General features: G+C 39.8%; 1 protein-coding gene across 1 annotated transcript; it reads left to right on the top strand.

The window, feature by feature from the left end:
* The first annotated feature begins 11,132 nt into the window (after nucleotides 1-11,132).
* On the top strand, nucleotides 11,133-11,561 carry LOC108982638. Its single transcript, XM_018954076.1, has one exon. It carries the CDS (start codon nucleotides 11,133-11,135, stop codon nucleotides 11,559-11,561), a length of 429 nt encoding a protein of 142 aa, XP_018809621.1.
* Nucleotides 11,562-11,885: the final 324 nt, after the last annotated feature.

Genomic DNA, 11,885 nt, shown 5'->3' with positions numbered 1-11,885 from the left:
CATATCTTCAAAACTAACATCAAATATCTTCAAAATAACATTCTAACATGTATATAAGATTCTTAGGATCTCCCAATAAAAATATCAAAGCCATTGGAATAAGATTAAACCATAAAAGATTTAAACTCTCTCAAAACAGAAACTGTTTTTCCTCTTCCAGTTTCTAAGTTTCTAGATCTAAGAAAATATTTCACCAAAACTTTTAATCATGCAACAAATCCTCAACCAATAATCATAAACACATGTTAACAGTACTCCATAAAAATTTCGGACCAAGATCTATTCATTAGCTTGGTCAAAAACTCCAAAATATAACACACTCTCCAGTTTATCGCCCAAAATGACCTTTCTGGGGTCTAAACAACTTTTTACCGATCACATGATCTTCAAATGTAAAAAATAAGATATCCACGTAAATTAGACTCCAAAAGAAACAACTTTCATGAAGAAAACTTTGAGAGAAAACACTCAAAACAGGCATTCAAAAGAGGTATGAAAAACTATCCAAGAGTGTCTTTTGTGTTCTATGAAGGAAAAGTTTAAAGGAGATAATGATGTTCTAACACAAATTTGAAGGATTAATAGCATGTGGAAGTGATTTAATCAAGTGATTAAACAAAATGCTAGAAATCGGATTAGAAAGGGTTTAGAGGCCAACTTTAGGGTTTGGGGAAACCGTTTAGGGTTTCGGTTTCAACCAAGCTTTTGGGCTTTCAATTGGATTCCCACCATTTAGGGTTGTACTAGGATTGAAGCCCCTTTTGATCTGGCACAATTTGGTTGAGCAGATAAAACAAAGTTTTGCTTAAGTGGCATGATCTCACACCTTGATTCCTTCAAATCCAACAAATATTCCTCATGGTGCCAAGTGTCTAATATTATTCACTAAGTGTGGCTAAGATCTTGCCAAATATCCAAATAAAACTTCTCTAATCTAATTTGGATATTCCACACTGTGATTTTGAAACACTGTAATTTGTGCGCTTACCGAGATTACTATTTACTCCGAAAAAGTGAATCATAAACTTAACACTTAAAATTTCTAAATATTCATATTAACCTACAGTGAAAATATTTTTTCAAAATTCAACCTCGAAGTGCCCCTAAAAATCATTTCACAATTTCTAACAGACGTTTTGTCCGGAATTATGAAAATAGGCTATTGCGCGATAAAATCTTAAATAATTCACCGAGTCTAATGGCGTATACCATAATGCATTCTGACACTTCTAACCACCTCAAATAAATAAAAATCATATTTCTAGCACCATAGTGAGTGATAACACTGACTATGTTGACAGACTAAAACCTATGCAATTGGTCGATTCGTAAAAACTTATAGGGTTTTCACGAGATTCTTAAAGTCAATAAAAATTCCACCAATGAATTTCTAGCGGGCTGTTACATGTCATATGTCACATGTCAAGTGTAAGCACTTATGTCTTAAGTCTCATGTCACATACATGTGGGGAAAAGTATTTTCAAAAGGTGTTTTCAGAGAAAAGAATTTAAAACTTTTATCACGACCCCAAATGCTAGGACGAGGGAATGTCCTAGTGGAACTCCACTGTCCACTCTGGAGTGCTTAAGAATGGAGTGATAACCCCTAGGCTAACGAAGAACAGTCGATGAGCCTCGAATGGATTCTTTTTAAAGAATGCCGGAGCGAGGAAGCTCATAATACTTGTGGGTGCATAAGTCATGTAACTGACGAAGTAAGGTCGAGTTAATATTATTCTCTGTTTATGACGTATTCATCACGGTGCACGGACTGTTGATCCACCCTATGAACAAGAATAAGAACTCATAAGATAAGGATCACTAGATGAAAATCTCGTGATATGATAAGGATCACTCGATGCAAATCTTGTGATATGTTCTAATAAAAAAAGTCTTGATTAAGACCAACATGAGAAAGAAAGTCAAAGAAGTTTTCTGAAAATGTAAGTCTTTGTTACAAGTCTTTTGAAAATGGTCAAATACATAAGTCAAGTTTCTGGTCAAGTGACACGTCAAGTACGTGTCCATGCACGCATTTCATGATATACCTCTTGTATGTTTACGTTAACTATGGTATGTTGTGTGATTACTTGCTGAGATTTCTGAAAATCTCATTGTGGTAGTTTCCACTATGATTCCCAACCGGAATGGTAGAAGTTGTAACAGGTACCCCAGATTTCCAGGAATCATGAATCTAGATGGTCCCCCGGCAGAGGACGAGTATTCTATACAGGCTCGTTCTGACTTTTTAAAGTTCGATAGCTTCGTGGACAAGTTGTCCGCCTATCTTAAACAAACCTAGAAGCCCTCATTGGATCTAAGGGCAGTAGCCAAGGAATTAGAGTCGTCACCACCCAGACCCTAGAAGTCTCACGGAGTCTTTTGGTGCCTGGCTCCCGATGGGATGTTAACAATGAAGAGAACAGGAACTTAGTTATTCTTGTGAAAGAAAGAACTTATGGTTTAGATCTCAGTTTTTGAGAAACAATATTTTGAGGAAGTCCCATGCTTTGGGAGACTAAACTTTACTATATGTTATTTTAGGATACTATATCTTATGGTACAATTTTATGGTTATGGACAATGTGGGTAATGTTTGTTAGTACGGTAACATGTGCTTTACAATTGCTTGTCGTGTTGCTTAGCATATCCGACTTTTATTATTTTCTGCTGCTATGATATTACATATTGCTAGTGTACTTAGATGCATTGCATATTATCCTTCATGTACGAAGGGTGTGTAGCCTTGTTTTACATGTCTCGGCGTTTCAGTCACCGTCCAATCCCAAACAAGGGCTGGGGGCACCACAGGATGCCTGTTCACATTATGTGCCTAGTGATAAGCTAGGCATCACTTGTAACGAAGTCACATGTACAGTCATTATCTGTGGTGTGATGAATGGAACCAGGGTGTGCAGGTGGAAGATATTTATAGAGAGATTTGATATAAGGTGCCGACTAGTTCGAGTTCGAGTTGGACTCGGTTGCAATCATTCAAGAAAAGAATTTGAATTTAAAATTATGATCTAGTAGTTCATTCAATGTATGATTGACAGTGACTGAGACTGCGTAGGAGGCTTCAATCAATGATGATTTAAAATTGAAATAAGTTTCTAATGGACAATCTTTAAATTCTAAAAGGAGTCTAACTCGTTCAATAAATAACAAATAAGATTTAACCTAGTTATTAAACCTAATTAAAATTTCTAATCAGCTAGAATAATTTATCATTCGTGGGCTTATCCAATATGACCCATTAAATATAATTTAGGCCCAATAAAATTATCAATATTCCAGCCTTATAATTATTGAGCCGAATTGTTACAAGATCTCATTGTATCTGAGAGACAATTGCCTTAACTCAATGCACACCAATCGATAAAACTTAGAGGGGGCAAAAATTGTGTTAAGTAAAGTTGTATTATTATGAGCCTTTGAAGCAAAGATCCAATTTTATTTTCGCTTCAATCTTTTCCAACAAAATTACAACATATTTTTTTACAGCCCTCTTCAGTTGTCAGCTTTGCGTCTCATCATTCTACTGCAAATAAAATTCTCAAAGTGATTTTCTTTGTTTTTGTTACATCACACCAAATGTTATCTTTTTTTTTTTTCAACAAACTTGCATTGAAACTAAAAGAGATAATACAGGAGGTGGGGGCAAGGGATCCCAACAAAAATCCCTATACAAAATTTGTAGTGCATACAATAAGAAATAAAATAAACAAACAATGAGACTAATAAATTGGACCTACGCCCTTGTACCTTGGTCAGGCCAAGAAGGAGATCACTACAATTGGTTATTAAATCCAAGTGGTAGATTTGTCAAATATGGTTGTGAACCGCATCCTTGAAAGAAGCATTGCATCCGTGAGAGGGGGTGGAAGAACTGAGATCAGAAGGATCCGAAGGTGAGGAGTCCAATTGTAATGCGCTTAATCATGGTGGTCAAAGGCTGGAAAATATGCTAGTGCGTCAAAAAGTCCCACGACTGGGGCGGCACATGCTGATCACGCGGCAGTCGTTTGACAGCTCCTACTAGAGTTTTGAAGACCGGCAACCGGTGAACACAACAGCGGGGCTATTTCATAGTAGTTGAGGAGGAGTCGAGCTCCTTCCTCCCATCCGGTGAAGGTCCTCAATTAATGAAGTCGGCATGAGAGACCATATAAGAGGAATTTTTTTAAATTAGAATGGAATTATTGTAACACACTTTGAGACCTTGTCTTAGTAGTTTCATCATATAGGCATTTAAATAATATTAAAGCCTTCCATCCATTTTATTATGAGTTATTTTGTCATTATAACACACTTCTAAAAGTAAAATAAATCCAAAAACTGATGCTCTTCCAAAATAACTTAAAACATTATTGAAGTATCCATATTCCCAATACATAAGATTCAAATATATATATATATATTATAATATTGAAAATTCTAACATCTTACGTGTTGTTTCCACTCACAATATTTTATAATAAAATATTATTTTTATTTGTATAAACCAAGAAAAACAGGAAACAAAATTTAAAAAGAAAATATATTATTGTATATTTGTTTACACACTGCATCTTAGATCTGTCCTTGGTGTCACACAGCTGACTTCGCCTAGCAGAATCAACGTCCGTCATGTGGTGCATTAGAAGACTGCATCTTTATAATCTGTCCTTTAGGCCTTCTCGATCCACAATCATTTTATAATAAAATATTATTTTTTAATTTGTACATACCAAAATAAAATAAATAGTAAACAAAAATTGAAAAAGAAAATATATTATTGTATATTTATTTACCCTTAGATCTTAGAAGTTACATCTGCCCTTGGGGAATGTCACACAGCTGACCAGGCTTAGCAGAGTCTACGTCTACGTCAACGAAGTTCATGTGCCGCACTAGCAGGTTGCATCTTCTTCTTCTTCTTCTTCTTCTTCATTTTTTTCTTTTTTAAATAGACTTCATTTTATTCAATAAACCAAAGTTACAACTATGATTTATCAATACAGGAAAATTTAGAATATAAGCCAAACTACGCGTCTACTCTAGGGCATCCCCGCATACATTATGGCCGATATTATCTTAATTTCTCAATAACTCTCTCTTAAAAGAGAAAGCGCTCTGTAAAAATAGAACTGAATAGTCTCATCCATCTCCGAGGGAGGAGGAGTATGGGACACTGCTGCAATGGATACCAAATCCAATAGCCTATATCTTCTTTATTAATATCTAAACAACAAAAAACTACACAACAAAACCAACAGAACTACAAGCACCTGCATGAACCCAGACGACATGTCCACCGCAAGCATCGGCTTCACGAGCCCAGACAGAGCGAGCACTCAGCCCTCACACAGACAACAGCCTCCACATAGGCCGACCGTACGACCACCGACCGTAGCATCGTCGACCATTCTCGACCAGCTCTTGCCCCAAATTGCATACAATCTAGCAGCCCAACACCTCACTCGGGTAAAAAATGAAGAAAAGGAACAAAAAAACTAAGAAAACAGAATTACAAAACTCAAAACACACTAACTCTAAATAAACAAAACATAGGCTGAAGAAACACATGGCCCATCCTAAACAAAAACCCAGCTTGTTTGCAAACTGTGGGAAGGCAGCTAGGGTTTAATCTATGTTTTCCTTTCTCCTTCACCCGTGCACCTCTGCAGGAACATTGGCCTCTATGATCGCTGCCCACCTCCCGCATGAGCATCAGTCCTCCACCATCGCTCCCAGCTTCTTTGACCATCTACCACCACCGTCCCTCTCACATGAACATTGCCCAGATGGGCATTGCCCAGTAGCCCTCTCGCCCAGCTTCCCACCACCGTCCCTCTCACCCGTTCCCCACCATCGGCCACCTCCACCTGGGTTTCGAACTTCCCCTCCACCTCGCACAAGCACTGGCCACCTATAGCTTCCTCCACCAAACTGAAAAAAAAAAACAGAGGCTCCCGTGGCTCATCGCAATCTTCACCCGTGCACCTTTCATGGATCATCACTGGCTCGAGTTGGAGAAGCTGGAAATCAGATATTAGAAGGAAAAATAGAGAGGAGAAAAAGTTTGGACTAGAGCAACCGAAGAGTGTTTCTTCTATATCAGACCCAAAAAATAAACGAAAATACAAACAAAAACAAAACACAATATTGAAATAAGGGCAGGAAGGAATGTGAGGAAGGAGGCACTAAGATCCTCCCCCCTCAGGCTAGTTTCGGATTGAGAAAACTTTTAGAGAGAAGTTAGAGCTTCTCTCTCTAAAAAAGGAAAAAATGTAAAATTCAACCGCAGGCTGCATCTTTATTCTTTACCAGCCGGTCCTTATCATCGGCAAAAAATTATTTAATTGGCTCAATTGAAGAAGGGCTATCTTTTGAAGAAGATGATGATGAGATTAAATTAAATAGATAAATTAACAATAAAAATAAAAATTAACAAATAAAATATTTAGTTTTGATGTCAATTTCTTCTACGCAGTCTTTCACCTTCCAAATATTAATTGGTTTGTTTTCTAACCAATTTTGAGTGTAGAGTAAGGCTTGCACAATCTCCGGTACCATTGAGCTTCTATATGGAACCAATACAAGTCCACCAATGTTGAATACTGACTTGGAATTTGGATGCAATAGTAGAAATAAGTATATCCAACACATCACATGTATTCTCTGCAAAGATAGGATATTTATACGAATTCTTTTTCCACCACGGCAAATTCTCAAACTCGGATATTTTTTATTCATTCACATCCAACAAATATCTATCTACCTCTGATCCAAACATCGTATTATTTTCATCCTCAAAGTATTGGTCTAGAGCCGAATGAAATTCTTTTGAGTCTAGTTTGTCACTAATAATATTTGAGGAAATAACATTGGAACTTCTTTGAGCCACATTTGTTCTTTCACTACCTCGTCCATGAAAATTATGATATCGCTCAATCAAACGATTCAAGCAAAATCTCACTTTGACCTTAATTCTATATCCACACTCAATCCCTTTTGTCCCTTTCCAACCAAAATGTCATGGACTTAATCTTGTATCAAGAGTCAAGGATAAAAACTATACAAATAATCATGTTCATCCTATTTGTGCTCTCTCAATATTTCTCAAATTAACATTAATATTAGACACCATGTTTATCAACTTAGCACCATCACTCTTACACATTTTGCTCGAAGTGTCATTAGTCGCACAAAGTTGATGAAATAGTATCTTTGCAGTCATGTACAATGAACTAAAGATCTTCAATGTGGTTTGTAAAAACATTTTGAGAAACTTGATAAATATCCAAACACATTCTTAATCCTCAAACTTAGGCATCAAAAGTAGTGAATCCTCCATGTTCATAACCACAAAAGTTCTTTCATACTTTATAGTAACACGAAACATTAGATATGTAAAGTTCCATTTGGTAATATTATCTAGATACACCATGTTTCCACACTTAATATTCAGCCGCTTTGCACAATTTTTAAACATTACAAGTCTCTCCGGTGAAGATTTCACAAATTGAACTTCATTTCTAATATTTTTTACTGTATCATATATACCTTTTAAACCATAATATACACTAAGATTAAAAACATGATGTGTAGCACACCACATATACAGAACCTCACCCCCATAATAGTGAACTCGTCATCTTTTATACTCCTTCACACACGATCAATAATGAGCCATTAGAAGAGACATTGTCTACCGTGATTATAAAAAAGTCACTCAATCTCCCAATCAATCATGATGGACTGAACCTAAAGATCATAATTGCATTTAATGTGTATAATATAATTGTTGCGTCATCTATGTATTAAAATGGGAATTATTTATTTAGTTAAAATCACTTTGATCGACTCAAACTCTACCTAACAAATTTGGCCAAGTCCCCTAACCGTGTATATTCTCTTATTACAACCTAGCACGATGCATGCAAACACAACTAAACCATCTTAATAAATTATGAATATTTTTAACCCGGTTCTTTAGTCCACTTGTATGAGACACATTTCTCACCTGACCAGATTTCCAATTTGGAACTCCAATCAAGATAAAATAATTAGTTTATTTTCCTTTCATATTCAGGGCTCTAATTTATATAGCCACTGGCCCACTTGGAATAATGTGTACATATAATAATAATAATAATAAAAAGAACTCTACCAAACCAATTATGATAATTAGTTAATAAAAATTATCATAATTGCAAGTGATGTGTATAATATAATTGCAGCATCATCTATATATTAAAATGGGAATTAGTTAAGTAACTAGTTAAAATCGCGTTGATCAAATCAAACTCTACCTAACCAACATGGCCAATTCCCCTCCCCATGTATATTCTCTTATCACAACCTAGCATGATGAATGTAAACACAGCTAAACCATCTTATTAAAATTATGCATATTTTTAATCGAGATCTGTGAGGGTAGTAATCCCCAGGCCCAGACCCAAGTCCAAGGACAAGGCCTGGTCGGGGCCAACTCGACTCAAAGGGCCTATGTAACGTCCTAATGGAAGGTCCAAACTACATGACCTATTCTCCAAAAGGATTAATCAATGATACAATTGGAGCCCCATTGGAACCTTATAAACAGCAAGAACTTCTCCTTCCCAAGCATTGTGAGATTTTATACACCACCTACCCTTATCCATAACATATGGAGTATAACAATCTACCCCCCTTAAATTCCCGATGTCCTGGTCGGGCCTGTCCATTGTAGGTGGCACGGCTCAAGTCCCATATTTCTGGTTGGGATAGGCTCTGATATCATTTGTAATGCCCCAATAGAAGGCCCAAACCACATAGCCTATACTCCAAAAGGACTAGTCAATGATACAATTGGAGCCCCATTGAAACCTTATAAAGAGCAAGAACTTCTCCTTCCCAAGCAATGTGGGATCTCATACACCACTTACTCTTATCCATAACATACGGGGTATCACAGCCTGAAAAGAGAAGCAACCGAGCAAAGTACACTAACAAGAGGATGAAAGGCAAGACAGTCTGACACCCTTACTAGCCGACAGTCAAGGATATACCTTGACCCTGAATCCTGGTGCCCAGACTAGTTAGAGAGGTGGATGTGCCTGACTGAGACCATGCCGCATTAATGGAACGAAGAGGATCCATGCCGCATTTAATGCATCTCGGGGCTCGATACACCACGACGCCCCTCCTAGTGTGTCAAAGACAGCCATAATCAGGTCTAACTGGTCTGCAACGCGATAGGTAAGTGGCAAGGACACCCGACCCCGTACGGAATGACACACCCACTACCCTCACAATGAGGGCCAACCCATCCAGGTATAAAATACCCCTCCCATGGCCAAGGAAGGGGTTGACACTCTTGCATACTTGTACTCTCATCTTTGATTGATTATTGCTCTTTTCCTCTCCTACATTGAAACTAACTTAAGTATCGGAAATACCATGGCCCTTGGGCCCTTAAGCCCCTCCATTCTTTATCTCTATAGGAACCATGCCTGAGCCCAATAGCATGGAGTTGCCTAGACCGTGAAACATGACATCAACATTGGCACTGTCTGTGGGATTTTATTTCCTATAGTAGTGTGTCATTTGTATGCCAGCAACAACGCACTCTCGAGCCTCATGTCTTGAAGAAGAACAACCCTAAGCTATGGAAGCAAAAACTAACAAACAAGCTGAAATTGTATGAAAACTGATGGAGGAAGTGACAACTCTTCGCCAAGAAAATGTCTCCCTGTGGAGGGCTAGTGGGGAACTGGAGGGAGGAGAGTAGAGGCACCACTCAGAGTCCCGTCGAGCCCCTGAAGTAGCAGCAGCCAAAGAAGAGCGACGCAGGATGCTCCTTGAGCTTTGGGAGCTCTGGGACAAATACGCTGAGATGGTCAAGCGGGTAAGCACGATGTTCACGGTGGACTAGCTACTCACCAATGCGGAGCTGCCATATAGCGTTGAAGTTATGGTAGTCTCTCTTCCCCAAGATTTAAAGTCCCGCAGATTGATGTGTACAACGGGTCGAAGGATTCCCTGGAGTATCTCGAGATGTTCAAGGCCCATATAACCTTACACGAGTTCCAGGAGAGATTGCGTGGTTCAGGTCCCTATTGCTCGGGACCGTGGACAACTTCATCGAGTTGGCCCCACTTTTCATGACGCAATTAATGGCAAGCTAGAAAAGGAGACGACCTGTAGCCTACCTCTTGACCGTGAAACAACATGACGATGAAAGTCTGAAGTCGTACCTCTATCTGTTTAACACGGAGTGCATGATAATAGATGACTAGGATGAAAAGATCACCCTACCGTAACCCCTTCATGACTGAGATCGTGTAGAAGACCTCGACTTCATTGAGGGAATTCATAGACTGAGCCGACAGTTTTATCAATGCTAAAGATATGCTTTGGGCACTGACGACACCCTAGAAGATTGAGTTGGAGAGGGCACACAAGAAAGTTGCCAGCCAGAGAGGCAAGGCGAGTTGGAAAGGTAACAAAAAGAAGACATGCGAGGTTAAACTCACAAAGGAGCAGCCCCTTCAAGGGTGGGTCGAACCGCGCACCCACTCTAGCCTGACCGTGGAGGTCGAAAAAGACCTAAGCTCACTGGGCGAATGACTACAGACCTCAACTGGCTCTAAGTACTGCACCTATCACAAAACTGCCCGCCACCGAATGGAGGATTGCTTCACCAGAAAATGGAAGATGGAGGAGTTGAAAGCTCTACTAGACTAGCGAGGCGACGAGAGGCACTGCTGAAGACCTGATGATCTCGCACGACCAAAGAGAAGTGAGAATCCAACAAGGAGAAGGGCTAGAGGGCCAACCAGAGCAAACCTGCATTGGAGAAGCCCAGCCAAAGGTGACAGTCTAGTGGACAATATTCGCACAATAGCAGGAGGGTAAGCAAGGGGGCCCAAGCAAGAAGGGCCAGATACGAGGAAGTGTTCACCGCTAGCATAACAGTCCCAAGCACCAGGAGCCACTCCTAGGAGACTGTCATAACCTTCAGCAAGAAGGATGAGGAGGGCATTCTGCACTCTCATGATGACGCCTTAGTCGTGGCTGTGCAAATTGCCAACGACTTGACAAGGAAAGTCCTAAACGACAACGACAATTTCGCCGACATCCTATTCTGGGAAACCTTCATCCGGATGGGAATCATGCCTGACTGTTTACGCCTAGTCACGATGCTTCTCAAGGGCTTCATCGGAGATGTATTCCAGCCGATTGGAGGTATCACCTTATCCATCCTAGTGGGGAAGACACTTGGAGAATGGCAGCTACCATGGTTCGTTGTAAAGGTCCCCTCCTCCTATAACGCAATTTTGGGGCGACCAACCCTGAACCACCTAAGGGTGGTGACTTCCACGTTCCACTTAAAGATGAAGTTCCCAACTCCCACAGGGGTGGGCGAGATTCGCAGCAAGCAGGTCCTAGCACGGGAATGCTACTCTCAGGAGATGAAGCCTGAGGGTATCAAGGTCCGAGCTCATGAAGGAGTGCGAGAGGATGTCGGCCCACCTCCTGCTCTGACCTTGATGGAGCTGGAAGAGGAAGTAAGGGATGAGAAGGCTCTATGATGAGCAAAACCCAACGAACCTCTGGAATTAGTGTCGGTGAATTTGCAGAGGCCTGAATAGACTGTCCAGGTGGGAACCAAGATGGCCCGCACCAGGACGTGTTCGCCTGGAGTCAAGAAGAAATGCCCAGAATCAACACATATGTCATCGAACATCGCCTCAGTGTGGACCTTAAAGCAAAGAAGATTAAGCAAAAGCGACGTTGCTTCAATGAGGAGAAGTACGCAGCCATTGCTGAAGCGGTAGATCGACTCCTGGCTACAGGGTTTATTTGGGAAGTCCACTATCCCGGGTGGCTCTCCAACGTTATCCTGGCAAAGAAGG

This window comes from Juglans regia, chromosome 7 (assembly GCF_001411555.2).
Source record: "Juglans regia cultivar Chandler chromosome 7, Walnut 2.0, whole genome shotgun sequence".
Classification (NCBI taxonomy): Eukaryota; Viridiplantae; Streptophyta; class Magnoliopsida; order Fagales; family Juglandaceae; genus Juglans; species Juglans regia.
This window is presented reverse-complemented; position numbering and strand designations above follow the sequence as displayed.

Excerpts from the sequence above, each read along its gene's own strand:
- LOC108982638 (XM_018954076.1), top strand. The coding sequence starts at position 11,133 with ATGGGAATCATGCCTGACTGTTTACGCCTAGTCACGATGCTTCTCAAG.